We start from the raw sequence: 20,469 nt of genomic DNA on the forward strand, positions 1-20,469 counted from the left end.
TGCAATTGGTTGACAGGGTGGATTTCTCATGTTTAAAGAAACCCCAAACCAAACCCTCAGACTGTCTGTTTTCTTCTTTTTGAGAGGGGCAATGGGTAGGTCTGGACCTATATTCTTAGTTCATTTCAGTTTTCCGAAACAAGGCTGTTTCCTTGTTTATGAAGCAGTGAATCTGGTATTATGGTCAGTAAGTACTTAAAAACTCTAATTGCCATGTTAACTTAGGCTAATATCTCATAGTATTCTAATTTGTAACTAAATTCAGATTGGGATAGAAATTACTTAAATTGTGGGAGTTGCCCTTTATTTCACATTGTTATAGGAAATGTTTCTGTGAATTCAGCTACCTGAGTTGAAATGAATAGTTTTCTCCACCCTCAGCCCCCACTTTTGGTCATTGTTAGTGGGTTTCCCAGGTGGCACTAGTGGTAAAGAACCTGCATGCCGATGAAGGAGACATAAAAGATGCAGGTTCGATTCCTGGGTCAGGCAGATCCCCTGAAGGAGAGCATGCAACTCACTCCAGTATCCTCTGTCCCATGGACAGAGGAGCCTGGCCTGCTACAGTCCAGAGGGTCATAAAGAGTCAGATATGACTGAAGTGACTTATCATGCAGTGTTCTCAAAATTCTGATCAATAACCTTGTGTGTGATGCTGAATGACAAACTCTTTGAACGGTCCAGTTGAAAACCCATCCCTCCCTTCTTTCTTCAGCCCAGTTTTGGAGAGGTTGATTTTACCCCCAGTGTCCTGCCTTATATTAACCTAAGGGGAAAAAAAGTAACAGTGAGAAATAAATGTCTGTCTCATGAAAAAAAAAATAGAGTTGTCAACCGATTTGAATGTTACCTGTCAGATGAGGAACGCAGAGAAACCTTAGCCAAAGCAGAAGGCAGAGCAGGGAAACCAAAACCGGGGAGGAGAAAGCAGGCAGGAAACCCGAGGAGGGGCCCTTTGTGATCAGTCCCAGGGAGGAGAGACGGAATCTAAGGTCCATTCCCCGCGATGATGGGCTGGCCTGGAACAGTGGCCGGCAGCACAGCCCAAGACTGAGCACCTGGGGCCATGTGAGTGGGGAGAGAGTGAATTTGCACGGTGAGGTGGCCTTGCCCCACGCCTGGTGCCCAGGTACAGGAGGTGGGCATGGTGGACAGTGTGTGCTGGACACAGACACTGACCAGACTGGTCCAGCAGGCTTCACCCCCGTCAGTGAGACGCTGCAGTTTCTTTGTCCCCCTTGGCCCATGGAGGCCTCTCAGACAGGTGCTGCGGGGGGCGAGGGGGAGAGGGAGATCCACCAAGTGATCAAGAGGGAACACACCTGGATAAACAACAGGGTCCTACTGGGTAGCACAGGGAACTATATTCAATATAACTTGTAATAAACTAGAATGGAAAAGAAAAAAAAATCTAATAGAGCTGAGTGTTAGAAAAAAAGGGAGAACACACTTGAGGAGATCTGGCATGATCTGGGCATGAGATCAGTTGCAGCTTAGAAATGGAATCCTGTTCTAAAGAGGTGCACTTTGCTGAGTTATATTCAAAGTGTGTGTTGGCCACTTTGTCTTGTCTGACTCTGCAATCCCATGGACTGTAGCCCACCAGGATCCTCTGTCCATGGGCTTTCCCGGGCAAGACTGCTGGAGTGGGTAGCCATTCCCTTCTCCAGCGGATCTTCCCCACCCACGGCTTGAACTCGAGTCTCCTACATTGCAGGCAAACCTCTTAACAGAAAGCTATTACCCCCAAGAGGGGTACTTCTATAGCAGGGAAGGGACAGTTACCCATTCCCGGGCAGAGATGTGGACAGAGGCTGGAGATCCCCGGGCTGGCTGGCTTCGGAGAAGCAGCAGGTGAGCAGCTCACTGTGAGGACGTCTGTCCCTTCAGCTGGTGGCCCACAGGGATGCCCCAGCAGTCATGCCCGCTGGAGCCAAAGCTCCTAGGCCTCTACTCCCTCTTCACTATCCTGAATCAAGAAGAGATGGCATTGAACTCTTGGCATGGGCTTCAAGATAACACCTTGGTGATATTTCCTCAGGCTTACACCCATGTGAAGACAAGTGGGAACCAGAGGAAAACCTACATTAGATGTTCAGCCTTTCTGTGCTTCACCCTGATGCCCCAGAGAAGAAAGCTGACCCTCAGGCGGGACCACAGAAAGGAGAAAGCAATCCTGGGTCTCTGAGTCACACCAGGTGCTCTACATGGGGATTAATTCAGCGTTCTGTGAGGAGGGCTGACTCGCAGCCTCAGTGGTCTCCTCACACACAGGCTTCACTCCTTACTTCTCTGTGTGGATGCACTGGTCACCTCACTGTCTCAGGGAACCAGTGGTTACTGGGATTCTGTCCTGAGCGAGGTGCTGAGCTGGACATTAGGAGAACTCAGTGGAGGTTCTGATGCTCACCCCCTAAGAGCAGAGTGGGCACCACCGAAGTACCCAGGGGACAGATTTCAAAGTCACAGACAGGACTGGAGAGGTCCCTGAGGGACCTGGGGGTGGAGTGTCGAAGGGACACCATATGCCAGTTGGAATTGGGCTCAGCCTGAGGACAGAGCCTGCCCCAGAAGCTGACCCAGGTGGGACGGTGGTTTGTGGGGCAGGCACCCTGGGCAGCGGTGCTTCATTATGGGCCCTGCAGATGAGACTTAGGAAGTGTATCTCAGGCCAGTCCCTTTGCATCTGCCAGCCCCCGACCTCCACCGGCCAGGGTGGTCCTGCTGGTGGCCCTGCACAAAGCTGGCCAGAGCTGCACAGGAAGAGGAAGAGATGGGTGGAGGGGGCTGGATGGCACCAGAGACTGCAATCAGCATCTGAGGGCTCCACATCAGGGCTTAGAAACAAGTTGGGCTTCCCTGATGGTTCAGTTGGTAAAGAATCTGCCTCTAATGCAGGAGACCCCGGTTGGATTCCTGGGTCAGGAAGATCTGCTGGAGAAGGGATAGGCTACCCACTCCAGTATTCTTGGGCTTCTCTGGTGGCTCAGCTGGTAAAGGATCCACCTGCAATGCGAGAGACCTGGGTTCCATCCCTGGGTTGGGAAGCTCCCCTGGAGAAGGGAATGGCAACTCACTCCAGTATTCTGGCCTGGAGAATTCCATGGACTGTATAGGCCATGGGGTCACAAAGAGTCAGACACAACTGAGCGACTTTCACTTCCACTTCATGTAACAGTGGATCACATATTTCCAGATATCACTGAGAATATCTAATCCTTGTAAGTCCTTCTTGTAAGGGAGAGCCCCCGACATCCCCATTCATAACATCCTGGCATAGCCGTGCCATTCGTCCTTGCTTCAGGCAGTGAAAAGGAGGGGAGGAAAGGAGGGCTGGGGAGGAAGGACAGGGAGGGAGAACCAGCATGAGAACTACCACCACCAGGGGCACCACACCCTGCTGTTTTGGAGTTTGCATTCCTGGGGGCAAGGGAGAAACTACAGAAAACAGTCATAAATATATACATCAGAGCGAGAAGTAACATGAAGAAGAATCGAGTAGGGCAAGGGAGGCCTTTGGCTGAGAAAGTCCACTGGGAAGATGGCATCTGAGTTGGGAGCAATGTGAAGTGAGGAAAAGTTGAGCAGATGTACAGGGATGGGGACAAGGTGGGAGTTACAATTGCAGGTAAATCTTCATAGAATTATCTGGGTCAGGGTCCCCCCCACCTCCAACTCTTAGAAGGTTTCATGAGGTTAGGGACTGTGCTGCCTTGTCCTCAGCCATAGACTTAGCCACAGTCAAAGTCAGAGTCTTAGCCTGGTCCAAGCCTGGTGCCCAGCCCTTGGGACCGTTCATTGCATGGATAAGTATGAGGCTTGCCTGCCCCCATGCAAAATTTCCCAGACCCAAGTTTCCCAGACCCCTGCTCCAGCCCCTCACCAGGGTATTCTGATGAGGGAGGTGGGGAGGGTTAGGTGGGGCCTGAGGGTATGCCATTTCAGAAGCAGCTAGTGATTCTGTAGCACAGGTACAGGTTTGGTAACCCTGGGCTAGTCTACCTGCCATGGTCAAAGCTTCGGTCTCCCCTCTGGCTCTTGGTTCAGGTGAGCTAACTGCCTTACCAGAGGGTCTCACTTCAGGGTCTACAAACCTCTGTCAAGGTTGTTGTTCAGTTGCTAAGTCGTGTCTGACTCCTTTTGACTGCATGGACTGCAGCACATCAGGCTTCCCTGTCCTTCACTATCTCCTGGGGTTTGCTCAGGTTCATGTCCATTGCATCAGTGATGCTATCTAACCATCTCATCCTCGCCACCCTCTTCTCCTTTTGCTTTCAATCTTTCCCAGCATCAGGGTCTTTTCCAATGAGTCAGCTCTTTGCAGCAGATGGCCAAAGTATTGGAGCTTCAGCATCAGTCCTTCTGATGAATTTTCAGGGTTGATTTCCTTTATAATTGACTGGCTTGATCTCTTTGCAATCCAAGGGACTCTCAAGAGTCCTCTGGCACCACAATTTGAAAGCATCAGTTCTTCGGTGCTTAGGCTTCTTCATGGTCCAATTCTCACATCCACACATAACTACTGGAAAAACCATAGCTTTAACTTTCAGCAAAGTGATATCTCTGCTTTTTAATATGCTATCTAGGTTTGTCATAGCTTTCCTTCCAAGGAGTAAGGGTCTTTTAATTTCATGGCTGCAATCAACTTCTGCAGTGATTTTGGGGCCCGAGAAAATAAAATCTGTCAAGGACCAAATAGTAAATATTTTTGTCTTTGGAGGCCATACAGTCTGTGCTGCAATCACTCAACTTGGTCACCCTATGAAAAACAAAGGCTCTGTAGATAATATGTAGACAAATGAGGATGGCTCTGTGCCAATAAAACTTTACTGACAAAAAGTAAAGGCCATAGTTTGCAGGCCTCTGGTCTTATTCATTGATGGACAGCTGAATTTCTTATATTTATTTATATATATATGAAATGCTTAAATAATAACTTGTACTGGGCCTATTTTATTTTCGGAAAACACACATGGACTATTACACATCTTCTGTGTGTGTGTGTACAAACACATGCACAATCATTACATGGAACTGGTTTTATGTTTGGGAAACCAGGAACCTGCTCACACTTGTTGTTGGGCTTAGAGTGTGAGAATGACCCAACTGGTCAACTTGTTAATGCAAGTTCGTGTGCCCAATGCTCAGTGAGGCTAGACAAAGTGAAATGCTGGAGTTGGAAGCAGAGAAAGATTTATTGCAGGGCCATGTAAGGAGATGGGTAGCTTCTACCCCAAGAACCTCTGAGCTCCCCAAAGGGTTTCAGCAAAGCGCCTTTAAAAGCCCAGCAAGGGATGGGGGTCACAGAGTTTGTGATCAGACTGTGCACAATTCTCTGATTGTCTGATGGCGAGGTAGCAGATCTCTGATTGGCTGATGGTGAGGTAGGAGTCATGTATGGTTGTGAGAGTTGGCTCATAAAGAAAGCTGAGTGCCAAAGAATTGATGCTTTTGAACTGTGGTGCTGTAGAAGACTCTTGAGAGGCCCTTGGACTGCAAGGAGATCCAACCAGTCCATCCTAAAAGAAATCAGTCCTGAATATTCATCAAAAGGACTGATGCTGAAGCTGAAACTCCAATACTTTGGCCACCTGATGTGAAGAACTGACTCATTTGAAAAGACCTTGATGCTGGGAAAGATTGAAGGCGGGAGGACAAGGGGACGACAGAGGATGAGATGGTTAGATGGCATCACTGACTCAATGGTCATGAGTTTGGTTAAACTCTGGGAGTTGGTGATGGACAGGGAGGCCCAGTGTGCTGTAGTCCATGAGGTCTCAAAGAGTCGGACACGACTGAGCGACTGAAATGAACTGAGGTAGCAGATCTCTGATTGGCTGATGGTGAGGTAGCAGGGTGGTGTCTCAGGGGTGAACATTATCAGTCCTTAGGCTCCAGGACACAGGCCTAGGGCTGTGTGCTCTTGGTGGTCAAGTAGTTAATATCTTCTATTTGTTGGAGAGGGGGAGGTTTTTTCCATCTGCAAAACAACTCAGGAAAGGTGCATCAAATCCTATTATCTAGGTATTAATACTTCAGAGGGTTGGGGAAGGTGGTCTTCCTCCCATCCCCCAATCCCACCTCTGCCCCCAAGGCCCCATGGAGTCCTGCTACAGTAAGTGTTTCCTTCCTAAAGTCTGAGAGAATCTCGGAGTTACCACCTTGGTAGTAAGGGCATCCTCTGGGGCTCGAGGAAAGCCTGTCCTCTGACCAGCGCAGGACTGCCTGGCACCGGACAGGAGACTGACTGCCAGTGGGTGCGTGCAGAGGGCCATTCTCTTTCAGTGTCAGCTGTGGCCTGGGGTGGGGCCCCATCCACATAGGTGCCCACCCCTCTGCACTGCGGGTGAGGGTCTGGGTGCCCTCCAAGCAGCTGCCTACCTGCTGCCCCCATGGGAGGGTCTGGCTTGGGAGTCCTGGAGGTTGGCAGTGGCCATGCTATTGACTAGTGCTAGGCCTGCGGTTTCCCCTGGGACTTTGGTATTTTCCTGATAAATACTGGATTTCACAAATTTGTCCAACACACTCATTAATTCATACAAGAAAGGAAACATGGCCAAGAGTGACAGCTGATATTTGTGAGAAGGAAATACAGGCAGAGGGGCATGTCCCCTTGGGGAAATGTCTATAGCACCCCCACCCCACCCCCATCATTGCCCATAGCCTGGGCTGGCAACTGCGTCTTATGGGAGGACAGTGACAAGTGGCTGAAAACTTACTTTTCCTTTCGGGTAAAATTGACTGAGGATGTAGATAGCAAATTGAATTTTATATTTCCTCAAAATTTCAACCACAATCTTCACCACCCTCTCATGCTTGCCAAAATATATACTTAAAAATCAAACATAGTTTCTAACAAAGTCATTGGTTTTCTTTATTCAAAATCTATTCAGACACTGAAAAGAAAATATGAAGATACCACTTGTCTTCAAATGACTTGCTCCTCCCAATGGGTTTGAAGGAGGGCTGTGTGGTCTTTTGCTCAACATGGGTTGGTTTGGTTTTTAGTATCATTTTAAGTGGCCATGAATGTTTAATTGGCCCAGAGCTGAACACCCAGCAGGTGCAAAGTAAATGATTATTGAAGACTTGCAAAACGGGAGAAAATGAATCTTGTAGATGAATGTGCCAACATGGTTCATGTCATGGTCTATGCACGGATTGGAAAAGAATTTCCAGACACGGGGCAGAATGAGAGGAGAATAGAGTTTTTTAAAGTGGGAGATGCTGTTAGGACTGTGGGTTGGCTCCAGGGAGAGCTGACGCCTTTCGCAGGCTAGTAGCAAATTTTTATAACCTCAAGACAGAGAAAATTCCTACTAGAATGCCGGCATTAGGTGACTGGTTAAGATGCTATAGGATGGGCAATAGGGTAGGTATTTTACCTAATATGAGGTCAGGGAAATGGCCAGTTTATATCCAGAGGTTCATGGCAACAGTTGCTATGGGGCTTGGTCAGTTCCAGAGATTTTTGTCCTGTGATCTTGGTTTAGGGCTCCACAGTTCATGCCACTGGTCCAGGTTTCTCCTTGGGTTTGCTACTTCCCCTTGAAAGTTTAGGAGAAATATCAAATTATTGTAGTTTCCAAACACAGTGTAGCAAAGAAGAAAAAAATTTTTTTCCACTTACAAAAGAGAAAAAGTATACAATTTTAGTTAGTTACCCCAGGGACCAATTTGGGGAAATCAAACAGAATCTTATGTGGGACATTAATAAGATCAGACATCTCAATTTATAGATGACTGACTTATTTGGTTTAAGAAAAAAAACAAAAGATTCAGGTAGTAGTTTTCCAGAAAGAATGATGATTATTTGCAGTGAAAATGATGGCTTCTATTAATGCTTCCTTGTTCTTGGCTGTGATGCTTTATGACAAAATGTGTGCACAGAAAGTGAAAAGTGAAGGCCCTTGGTTGACTTCTGCACATGCAAGCCTAGCCATGGGAGAAAAAGTATACCATAACAGGAGAAGAGAGTTGACACATTTTCATTTAATTCATCCACTGAACAAATAACTACTTAGCATCTGTAATTGGTTACTGGAAGGGTCACCCCTTTTCCATATAAATAAAGTAAGTAAACTGTTAGTCACTGAGTCATGTCCTGCTCTTTGCAACCCCATGGAGTGTAGCCTGCCAGGTTCCTCTGTCCATGGAATTCTCCAGGCAAGAATACTGGAGTGGGTTGCCATGCCTATCTCCAGGGGATCTTCCCAACCCGGGGATCAAACCTGGGTCTCCCACATTACAGGTGGATGCTTTACCACCAGGGAAGCCCATGCGTTGATGCTAAAACCCAGCACAGCTGAATGATTTGCCAAGAGATTGAGGTTCATCAGGGAAATTGCATTCTCTTCCTACCCTGGTTAAAAGGTGCAGGACCCCATAATCGATTGTATTATTCTCAGTCCTTTTGTTTTATTTTATTTTGCTTTGTTTTATTTTAGAACCCCTGTGGGTGGGGATTAAGAGCAGGAGAAAGATAGCACATCATTCCCAAGTCCAAAAGTCATGTGAATTTCACTCATCTGTTAGAAAAGGATGACGGTTTAGATGTGCTCACAGTAAGCCCTTTGCCTCTGAGGGAAGACTTCAGCTCCCACCTGATGAGTGAAGCACCCATAAATAAAAATGTCATTTCCCCCAGAGGGAAATCAAATTATGAATTCAGAAGTTCATAGTCATCTGTTTTTATTGTTGCCTAATGCTTTTAGATCTGCTCAGGCCCTGCAGAAAATCAGCTCTGAAACTGCATAATTAGGACATCTTTCATAGTCGTAAATGCTAATCCCACTGGAGAACAGATTAAGAATTCATAGGCATAAATTCCTGGCACCAGGTATCTGAATTTCCTTTTCTTTCTGAATAATTCATTATTTAAATACTTCACTGTGCATCTTATACAATCCTACGTGTTGTATCGGGGCAAGGGAGAAACATTAACTCCGCATATATTTCAACACTAAATACATTCAAGGCTTATTTATGTTGATTTGGTGTCATTGGATTGCAACTGCTAACAAGTGTACAGCTTTTTAGTTAGTAGCCCCAGGGACCAATTTGGGGAAATGAAGTAGGATCTCCTGCAGGACATTAATAAGGTCAGAGATCTAGCTTTTATAGATGACTGAGTTACTTGGTTTAAGAAGAAAAATAAAATTAGCAAAAGGTTCAGGTAGTTGTCTTCCAGAAAGAGTGATGATTATTTGCAGTTAATGCTTTCCCATTTGTGGCCGTGATGTTTTATGGCAAAATGTGTGCACAGAAAGTGAAAAATGAAGGCCTGTGGTTGATTTTGTCCTTGCAAGACTGGCCTTGGCGGTTCAGCAGCCCAGCAGGCATCTTCAAGACTGCAATACCTTTCTTCCTTGAGGGTTTAGGGTCTCCATCAGCCGGGCAAACCTCCTCACTGGAAGCACTCCCTGTGCTGTGGGGACCTGCTCATCTGGTGATCATCCTGCTGCGGGGCGGTGAGCTCTGTGGAAACAAGTGTCCTCTCATCTTTGAGTCTCTGCCTCCTGTACAGCTCCCAGCATGAAGAAGCATGTCGTGTGTGTTTGTTTAATAACATAATGGGTATTCAAGGACTAGCCCAAACTCTGTTGGTTGCAACTGATAGAAACTCAAACAGTTTAAATCTAAAGGAGAAAGTGGGCTTCCCTGGTGGTGCAGTGGTAAAGAATCTGCCTGCTAATGCAGGAGATGTGGGTTCAATCCCTGAGTGTGAAAGATCCTCTGGAGAAAGGAATGGCAACCTACTCCGGTATTCTTGCCTGGAGAAACCCATGGACAGAGGAGTCTGGCGGGCTACCATCCATGGGGTCACACAGAGTCAGACACGACATAGTGACTAAACAAAAAGGAGAAAGTGGTGTTGAGTCCTGCCCCGAGGCCACAGAAGTGGAGCCCAGAACCAAGGTCACCTCCAAAGCTAATCGAGCCACTTTGTCCATTGCCCGAAGCCCCGATCTTCACTAACAAGCTTCCCGAACCCAAACTAGGCAAAGATATATGCTACAGCACTCACCCTACAGCACCCTAACCATTGCCTAGCCTCTGTCTTCCAGAATTGTCTTTGTCTTGAGGCTATAAAAATTGGCTACTAGCTCATGAAAACTGTCAGTTCTCCCTAGTCTGTCAGGAGTTGTTGGCCTGCCACGTTTGCAGTGCCCACTTTATGTCTACTCTTTGTTCTTTTTTTTTTTTATCTGCAAAATGAATAGCTATTTTTTTTTAATTTTTTTAAAAATAAATTTATTTATTTTAGTTGGGGGCTAATTACTTTACAATATTGTAGTAGTTTTTGCCATACATTGACATGAATCAGCCATGGGTTTACATGTGTTCCCCATCCTGGACCCCCCTCCCACCTCCCTCCCCATCCCATCCCTCTGGGCCATCCCATTGCCCCGGCCCTGAGCCCTTGTCTCATGCATCGAATCTGGAATGGTGTTCTGTTTCACATATGATAATATACATGTTTCAATGCTATTCTCTCAGAACGTCCCACCCTCACCTTCTCCCTCAGAGTCCATAAGACTGTTCTATGCATCTGTGTCTCTTATTCTGTCTCGCATATAGAGTTATCGTTACCATCTTTCAAATTCCATATATATGCATTAGTATACTGTATTGGTGTTTTTCTTTCTGGCTTACTTCACTCTGTATAATGGGCTCCAGTTTCATCCATCTCAATAGAACCGATTCAAATGTATTTTTTTTAATGGCTGAGTAATATACTCTTTGTTCTTAATAAACACTCCTTTCTGCAGTACTCTGCGTCTGGAAATTCTTTTCCAACCAGTGCTTGGACTGCCTCAACAAGTAATGCAAGGATACTAAGAGAAAGTATAATTTTCTTTTTCTTTTCTTTTTTAAAATTAATTAATTTATTTCAATTGGAGACAGCATAATTTTCTAATATGAGCTGACAGACAGAGAAGATGGTGACTAGTATCCCAAGGACCACCTTCCCCAAGCTAGAATTCAGGTTTCTTTCTTACTTAAAGGGAGGAAACGTGTGGGTGGTTGCTGAAACCTCTCTGGAGCCAGAGTCCTTTGTTCTCACAACTGTCCAGGGAGGTCACAGTGTTACTATAAACCTCTAATAAGGCAAACGCTATTCTCTTGTTATGCAACTTTTTATCCCTTTGTGAATGGAAAGGTGTTAGACCCTTGAAGTTCAGAGCCCTGGGAATGGGCCCTTTTGTCAATTTCAGGCTCTAGACAACCAGTTATTAACTTGCAGCAAAAGCAACAGAATGCAAAGGTTAAAGTAAAAGAAACAGATCTGATACAGAATCAGATTTGTTCTTCCTTATGTGTGCAACTTAGTTTGGGCAGAAAACATTTAACTGTTCTTTGGAAGTGTTGCCTTATGTGACTCTATTAAAAGTTACTGTCTCACCATTTTGCTAACCAGATCCTCCCAACAACCCTGTGAAGGGCAGGTCTTATTATTTCAAGTTTCCTGATGAGGAAAATGAGGCTCTGGGTAGTGAGAGAATTCTCAGGGTTGTGCGGGAACTGGAGCCCTCAGCTAAGCCAGGACAAGCCCCGAGTGGCTCCCAGGGCGTCCTACCCGAGCTCCGAGTCTCTGATGCCTGCTTTAGCCTTCGCTGCCTCTGTGCTGACTTCTCTTTTTCACTTGAATGCATGTCTTATCTTCTCCAGGGCTGAGGTCACCCTTTGTGTCAGTAGGAGTCTGTTCTTGTTCCTCTCAGTCCTGGCAAGAAAAAGCAGGGATTCTAAAAATCGGCAATTATCCCTTCTGGTTCCTTTGTACAGTGCCCCGTAAATAATTTATTTGGATTGAAGGACTGGAGACTGAAAACGTATATTGGATCTCGCTGTAACTGAGTGGATTCTATGTTCAGAACTTGAGTGCAGTGGGAAAAAGAAGTGTGTCTTTGAAATCAGAGGAGATTTTGAGTGACCCGAGAAAACAGGTGGAAGTGCTGGAGACAGGTGGACAGCATCAAGAAGCAGTATTTTTATGGCACATAAAGGTCACTCTCAAGGTTCCCACGTGCAAATTCTACGTGCTTTACAGCTGGAGTTTGCAAACAACACAGTCTGGACCTGGAAAACTCCGGGAGAGGTCTGAGCTCAGGCACTTCCCAAGTGCCTCCTGCTGCACTCGATACCTGGATGAAACAAAGAAATTTGTGTTTGCCAGGCTCGCTCGCTGAAGTCACAAGATTCCGCGTATCATGCAGCAGTCTGGAATTCCTACAAAAACTCATCAGAAAGGGTATGTGGCCCGCCACACAGACACAGTCGTCTACCCAACTTTCCAGATCAAAACATTTAGTACAGAGTTGAAAAACCATGTGATGGTCATGGATTTTGTGAAGAAGAACTGGTTTCCCTCCCAGAGAAGAGCCAAAGTTTGTATCATCCATATGTATCAAGGCCTGAAGACAGCTGAGCAGACAGCCAGCAGATATGAGGTAAGGCTGAATTGGGGCGCACACCTCATTCCGAGAAATGGAGTGCTGCTCTTCAAACAGATGGCTCAGATGTTCTATCTGGTCTGATAAATTAATCATCGATTTAGTTTTTCCCAAAGGATTTGGAAAAGACTTTCTCATCTCTTAATTTATTTCAGTTTTTGAAATATGAGGCAGGGGGTGGAATTGAATGACTGCAATTTACACATGACACACGTCTGCCCTTACAAACATTTAATAGTGCTCCAAAGAGCTGGATAATTTGTATCCGCATTTAGCAACTGCAGTATATTTCTGGGAGTTAAATTTTCTTAACTCTGTGTATTTGCAATCATCTGTCTTTAAAAACAAATTCCCATTTGTTTCCTGATGCATTTTGCAGGAGATTATCTATGCCTTGCTTTGATCAAGTTAACATAGAATGATTTAGGTTACACCAGTAAGAATGGGCTTTTATTTTTTGATAGTGAGATCTTATTTTTAAACAGGAACTACTTTTTGTGGGAGAAAAAAAGAGAACTTGGGAGACTGAGAATGTCACAGTTAGATAAACACATTACTCTGAAGCATATTTGTATTCTGTAACTAGAATAAGCCACAAGCTGTTATCCTCCAGAAGGTAAACACACACGAAATCTGATCAGGTCTTTATTGTACATGGAATAAATTATGAATGACATTGTAATTGATTCCCATATAGCTCACTTACCCATCCCTTTTGATAAATGTAACATGCAAATTGCTAATGTTTTATGAAGAGGTAACCTTTCTGAATACTGATGCTGTCGTTAGGAAAGGCTTCCCACGAACGCTGGCAAAACCCCTAGCTCTTTTGTCCCCCACACTGGGCTTCCTTATTCCAGGGCAGTGTCAGAACCTGTTCTGCTGGGTTCAAGGCTGGCTTCTCCCAGTGCCGGCCCCAGGATTGTGAATTTCCATGTTCACCACAGAGATATAAAGGCCACAGAAATAATGGTGTTTATTAAATTCAATAAGAGTTGTTCATTAGTTCATTGCCCAATCAACCAGAGCAAAAGGTGTGCAATTAGAGTATAATTGAAGGAAACCAGAGATGTTATTATTCACAAAGAATTAATCAGATGGGGACAGAATTTTATCATTGTGTGGTTTTCACTGAGGTTATTTTTCAGTCCTCCAGAGAGAGAGAAAAACTTGTTGAATTATATCAGCTTGCATTTTTAAAAAGTGTTCATGGGTCCATTTTAAACCCTCAATGGCAAAGAGCAGCTCCTGTGTCCTCCATTTTTTTTGTATGCATAAAACTTTGTTTATTCCTTTGCAACATTGAAGGTAACAGTGTGGAAAACTGCATCTTTGTAAGAGACTGTAAAAAACATCTATTATACTGACAGCCACTGCTACAGCATTTTTGTGTGACTCAACTCTGCTCCAACCCCCATTTCCAATTACAGCCAACAGCTGAGGCTGTGTGCCTGATGCTTGAGAGTAACCTGGAGTCTCAAGTCTTAAGTTAAAGTGAGTCTGAGACCTCCAGCGATCAGGTCAACTGAACTCTCCTCACTATGTGAAAGGTGGCCCAGGCACGGCCTGCTTCCTCCGCTCAAGCGCAGGCCAAGTTTGAACACTCAGACAGGATCTGAGCCTCTGATCCCCCTGAATTCCAAGCTCTGTTCTTTTGGTAGCAAACATTTCAGCTTAAAATATTCCACATCCATTGAACTGTTCTTCCTGTTATTCCCACTGGGGAATGTCAGCACCATTTAGGTTAGGAAACCCAGCAAGAAGGCAACTTCCTGGCTCACTTTTCAAGCTGAACTGACGAGAACCTAATTAACAGCCTCTGGGTCCTGTTAGACTTGGCCCAGTGACCCCTTCTCTCTCAAAGCCTCCAAGGCCATTGGTTAACCTGCCAGGGCTTTAACCATAAAGTACCTGATGGGGCGAAAAATGAGCATGGTCAGTGGGATGAACTCTCAATGCACAAAGGTGCTGGATTAAGGAAACTGGCTGCCTCTCCAGGAAAAGTGAATTTGGGGGATTTTTCTTCTGTAAAAATCTTATGGATTTCAAGTCCTTCCCAGGAGGACCTACAGATCTATTTGAGCTGAGTTTAAGGTCTAAGGCTGGCATTTTTTCTAAAACTATCACCTTAGTTCTGAGCTGTGTTAACACTTGGAGATACTGCCTCTCATCTGAGAGAGGCAGTGACCCAGCTTAACTCTGGCCCCAGGAGGTCCAGCCACACTCATTCCCTGTCTGAAGCTACCTTGTAATAGGAACAGCAAGCAGATGTGTTGTGCTGAAAGGCAGAGAGGATTGGAAGCAGATGGTGGTGAGGAGGCTGAAGACCCTGGTCTTCGCGTTTGTAAAGCCATGATCCCTGCTAACTCCAACAATGCCCCAAACTATTAAAAAGCACAGCATGCTCAGGACCTTTGTCCTTCTGCAAACATACTTGATAAATTTTGGACATCAGAATAACTGTAACAGGGCAAGGAAGTGGATGTGTATTTGAGTTCTGGTTGCTGCCAACATTGCAAGCGTGGCCGCCTTCTGAGATTTGCTATGAAGCGACGTGTGCAGTTTCCCTGATGTCAGGAAGGGAAGCCACGTAGAATTCAGAGATGTGTTCATGTCTCCCAGCGTCAGAATGTGAAGTGGCATCTGTTGATACTTGAAACCTTTCTAATGATAGGCATAGGCCAGGACATGCCAGCCACGTCTTAACCATCTGTCTTCCTGTAGGTGACAGTTTCTGATGCATTTAACCATTAGATGGACCTGGGAAAGTTTCTGTGTTTGGTGGTCACCATCTGGCCATGCTTCTCAACATTTCCTCAAACCTCTGGCATTTCCACCTCTTCTTCCTATTCATTCTTTTTGTGAGGGGGAGGGAACAGGGAGGTGTGGTGCTCAATTCCACCTGAATATAAGCATCGTGGCAAAATTTCATCATTTTTTTTATTTACTGACTTTTTGCACGTATTTAACTACACTTTGATGAGCTTAGATGTATGTACACATCCATGATACAATCACTGCAACCAAGGTACTAAACACACCCATCACTGCTAAAGATTTCATTATGTTCTTCGTGTTGCTTTTTCTGTTTGTTTTTTGGCTGTAAAAGCATCATGAGATCTATTTCCTTAACATATTTTGAAGTAACAGTGTCATATTATTAAGCATGGGCATTGTGTCATATAGGAAAATGCTAGAATTTATTCATTTTGCATAACTGAAGTTTTCATTTTTATGAGTAGCATTCCACATTCCCCCTGACCTAGGTCCTGGAAACCACTGTTCTGTTTTCTGTTTCCGTGAATTCGCCCGGTTTGGATACTTCAAGAAGTGGAATACTGTAGGGCACACCACGCCGTTTCTCCTTCTGTGACTGGTCTATTTCACTTCGCACAATGTCTTCTAGTTTTATTCATGTTGTCACAAATGGTAGAACTTTCTTCTTTTTTAAGGCTGAATAATATTCTAGTATCTATGTATTAGGGCTTCCCAGGTGGTGCTAGTGGTAAAGAACCTGTCTGCCAGTGCAGAGGACATAAGAGATGCAGGTTCAGTTCCTGGGTTGGGAAGATTCCCTTCAGGAGGGCATGGCAACCCAGTCCAGTATTCTTGCCTGGAGAATCCCCATGGACAGAGGAGCCTGGCAGGCTACAATCCACAAGGTCGCAAAGAGTCAAACAGGATTGAAGCAACTTAGCACAAACATAGGATGTATTACATTCTTTTTATCTGTTTATCTGTTGGTGGATAATTGGATTGTTTTCTCTTGGTGAACTTTAAAAGCTACACATGCTATGACCCAGCCAAGGCCCTTGTGACCCGAGTTTGCTGTGTGTGTGTGTCGAGTTTGCTGTATTCCTTCAAAGAACATTAAACTTGATTCTGACGTGAGGTTACGTTACTTGAAAACACTTTGGTCCTTTTGAGCCTTACTTTTTGGCAGACTTTAGTCAAGGCAATTCTTCTCAATCATGGATGATTTTACTCCCCAGAGGATATTTGGTGATGCCTGTAGACATTCAGACATTTCTGGTTTTCACAATGCAGGAAAGATGTTCTTGGTACCCCCTGGGTAGAGGCCAGGGATTCTGTTAAATATACTGCAGTTCCAAAGACAGTCCCCTAACCCCAGAACAATGAACTACTCATCCTGAAATGTCCTCAGTGTGGAGGCTGAGAAACCCTGGTCTTGGGCTAATTTAGCCCCACTATTTATTAAAAATTTATTTGATCTAAGTATAGTTGATTTACAATGTTGTTTTAATTTTTGCTGTACAAAAAAGTGATTCAGTTATACATATACATATATATAATATCTTTTTCATACTTATTTCCACTATGGTTTATCACAAGATGTTGAATATCGTGCCCTGTGCTGTACAATAGGACTTTGTTATTTATCCATCCTGTATATAGTAGTTTGCATCTGCTAATTCCAAACTGCCAATTTACCTTCTACCACCACCCCTTCCCCTTGGCAATCACAAGTCTGTTCTCTATGTTCCTGAGTTTGTTTATGTTTTATAGATAATTTCGTTTGTGTCATATTTTAGATTCCATATATAAGATATATCATGTGATATTGTTATTCTCTGTCTGATTTCACTTAGTATGATAATCTCTAGGTCCATCCATGTGGCTACAAATGCCATTATTTTCATTCTTTTTTATGCATGAATATATTCCATTGTTATTTGTGCTACATCTTCTTTATCCATTTACTTATCAGTGGAAACTTAGGCTGCTTCCATGTCTTAACTGTTGTAAATTGAGCTGCTATGAATATAGGGGTGCATATATCTTTTTGAATTATAGTATTGTCTGGATAATGTGAAATCAAGTGGACCTTAGGAAGCATCACTATGAACAAAGCTAGTGGAGGTGATGAAATTCTAGCTGAGTTATTTCAAATCCTAAAAGATGATGCTGTTAAAGTGCTACAGTCAGTATGCCAGCAAATTTAGAAAACTCAGAAGTGGCCACAGGACAGGAAAAGGTCAGTTTTCATTCCAGTCCCAAAGAAAGGCAATGCCAAAGAATGCTCAAACTACCGCATAATTGCACTCATTGCACATGCTGGCAAAGTAATGCTCAAACTTCTCCACACTAAGCTTCAATAGTTTATGAACCAAGAACTTCTATATGTTTAAGCTGGATTTAGAAAAGGCAGAGGAATCAGAGATCAAGTTGCCAACATCCGTTGGCTCATAGAAAAAGCAAGAGAATTCCAGAAAAACATCTAGTTCTGCTTTATTGATTACACCAAAGCCTTTGACTGTGTGGATCACAACAAACTGTGAAAAATTCTTCAAGAGATGGGAATACCAGACCACCTTATCTGCCTCTTGAGAATTCTGTATGCAGGTCAGGAAGCAACAGTTAGAACCAGACATGAAAAAACACACTGATTCCAAATTGAGAAAGGAGTATGACAAGGCTGCATATTGTCACTCTGCTTATTTAACTTATATGCAGAGTACATCATGCTAAATGCCTGGCTGGATGAAGCACAGACTGGAGAAATATCAGAAGAAATGCCAGGAGAAATATCAATAACCTCAGATATGCAGATGATACCACCCTTATGGAAGAAAGTGAAGGGGAACTAAAGAGCCTTTTGATGGAGGTGAAAGAGGAGAGTGAAAAAGCTGGCTTAAAACTCAACATTCAAAAAATTAAGATCATGGCATCCAGTTCCACTACTTCATGGCAAATAGATGAGGAAACAATGGAAACAGTGAGAGACTGTATTTTCTTGGGCTCCAAAATCACTGCAGATGGTGACTGCAGCCATGAAATTAAAAGACACTTGCTTCTTGGAAGAAAAGCTATGACAAACATAGACAGCATATTAAAAAGAAGAAACCTTACTTTGTCGACAAAGGTCATCTAGTCAAAGCTGTGGTTTTTCCAGTAGTCACGTATGGATGTGAGAATTGGACCATAAAGAAATCTGAGTGCTAAAGAATTGAAGCTTTTGAACTGTGGTGTTGGAGAAGACTCTTGAGAGTCCCTTGGACTGCGAGGAGATTCAACCAGTCAATACTGAAGGAAATCAATTTTGAATATTCATTGGAAGGCCTGATGCTGAAGCTCTAATACTTTGGCCACCTGATGCAAAGAACTGACTCCTTAGAAAAGACCCAGTTGCTGGGAAAGATTGAAGACAGGAGGAGAAGGGGAAGACAGAGGATGAGATGATTGGATGGCATCACTGACTTCATAAACATGAGTTTGAGTGGGCTCTGGGAGTTGGTGATGGACTGGGAAGCCTGGCATGCTGCAGTCCATGGGGTTGCAAAGAGTCAGACATGACTGAACAACTGAAGTAAAATAAATGCCCAGAAGTAGAATTGCTGGATCATACGGCAACTCTGTTTTTAGTTTTTCTGAGGAATCTCCGTACTGTTTTCCATAGTTCAGCCCCACTATTAAGGCCTGCTCCTTGTGAATTCAGTCACTCAGTCGTGTCTGACGCTTTACATCCCCATGGACTGCAGCACGCCGGGCTTCCCTGTCCATCACCAACTCCCAGAGCTTGCTCAAACTCATGTCTATCCAGAATGTGATGCCATCAAACCATCTCATCCTCTGTTGTCCCCTTCTCCTCCTGCCTTCAATCTTTCTCAGCATCAGGGTCTTTTCCAATGAGTCAGTTCTTCGCATCTTGTGGCCAAAGTATTGGAGTTTCAGCTTCCACATAAATCCTTCCAATGAATAGTCAGGGTGGATTTCCTTTAGGATTGACTGGTTTGATCTCATTGCAGTCCAAGGGACACACAAGAGTCTTCTCCAGCACCACAGTTAGGCACCACAGTTCTCAATACCAGAGGTCACAGTCCTCCTACACCACTTAATGCCCCATGTTTGTGATATCTTACTACCAGGGCCAATGGGAACACAAACTGTTTCCAGCTCTGGGGGAGTTCCAGGAAGTGTCTGGCAGGCTACTGTCTAGTAGTTCTTTTCCTGCTTTCAGGTAGTTTTCCCTGCGTGTGTGCTTGCATGCTCAGTTGCTAAGTTGTGTCAGACTCTTGTGACCCCATGGACTGTAGCCCTTCAGGCTCCTCTGTCCATGGGATTCTCCAGGCAACAATACTGGAGTGGGTTTCCTTTTCCTTCTCCAGGAGATCTTCCCAACCCAGGGATTGAATTCATGCCTCCTGCATCTCTTCCATTGGCAGACAGGTTCTTTTCCCACATGCAAGTCAATATTCAGCCAAAGACTGGTGGGCCCCTTTGCAAGTTACTATAACTCTCTTTCCTTGCTGTTCTTTGGTATTTCACTGCACAAATTCTGGCTACCTCAGCCTCTCTGAATCCTCACCTCTGCCTCCTCCACTCAGTGAGACCCCAGGCTCTCAAATTTCCCCTTCCTGATATACAGCCTGGAAGATACCTCTCTGTGGGGACAATTGTAGGGCTCACTTCTCTGGTTCCCCGTCCCTCCAGGATTGTAGCCCTACACTGTGTGTATCCAGTGTCTGCAAACAGTTGCTTCATAGCTTTTGTCTGGTTGCTCCATCATGGTTGGTAGTAGACGTGTCTGCCCATGTGGTTGTGATGTCCCTGAGGCTTCCCAGTGGTAAAGAATTGCCTGCCAGTGCAGGAGGTGCGGGACACATGGGCTCAATCCCTGGGTTGGGAAGATTCTCTGGAGAAGGAAATGGCAACCCACTCCAGTTATCTTGCCTGGAAAATCCCATGGACAGAGGAGCCGGGCAAGCTACAGTTCATGGGGCCAGAAAGAGTTTGACATGACTGAGTGTGCACACACACACGTGCACACACACACAGGAAGTTGAGAAATACCACTCTGGGCTTTGATGAAAGTTTTCCAGTTGCTGAAATGAGCCCTTAGGTAATATGAAATAAAAACACTCAAGTTTTCAGTGCTTGAGCTTCCAGAGAACTTTATTCAGGGAATAAAGAAGTCATTGAGACCTAACAGAAGATGAAATAAACATTCCCTTTCTGCTCACAGTTGCCAAAAGGTGCAGAACAATGTACCTAT

At 44.6% G+C, this 20,469-nt stretch overlaps 1 protein-coding gene across 7 annotated transcripts in view; it reads left to right on the top strand.

Annotated features, from left to right (window-relative positions):
* Positions 1–20,469, top strand: part of C2H10orf90 (chromosome 2 C10orf90 homolog) — a 385,456-nt gene that overhangs the window by 130,798 nt on the left and 234,189 nt on the right. The window contains exon 3 of one of the 7 annotated variants that reach the window (XM_081533101.1): positions 11,674–12,452. The exons of the other annotated variants lie outside the window; for them this stretch is intronic. Within the exon in view, the coding sequence (XP_081389227.1) occupies positions 12,213–12,452 (240 nt within the window). The 5' untranslated portion in view covers positions 11,674–12,212. The remainder of the gene's footprint in view (positions 1–11,673; positions 12,453–20,469) is intronic. 7 annotated transcript variants of the gene reach the window in all.

The sequence above is a fragment of the Giraffa tippelskirchi genome, chromosome 2 (genome assembly GCF_054371585.1).
Source record: "Giraffa tippelskirchi isolate mGirTip1 chromosome 2, T2T-mGirTip1v1.2.pri, whole genome shotgun sequence".
Classification (NCBI taxonomy): domain Eukaryota; kingdom Metazoa; phylum Chordata; class Mammalia; order Artiodactyla; family Giraffidae; genus Giraffa; species Giraffa tippelskirchi.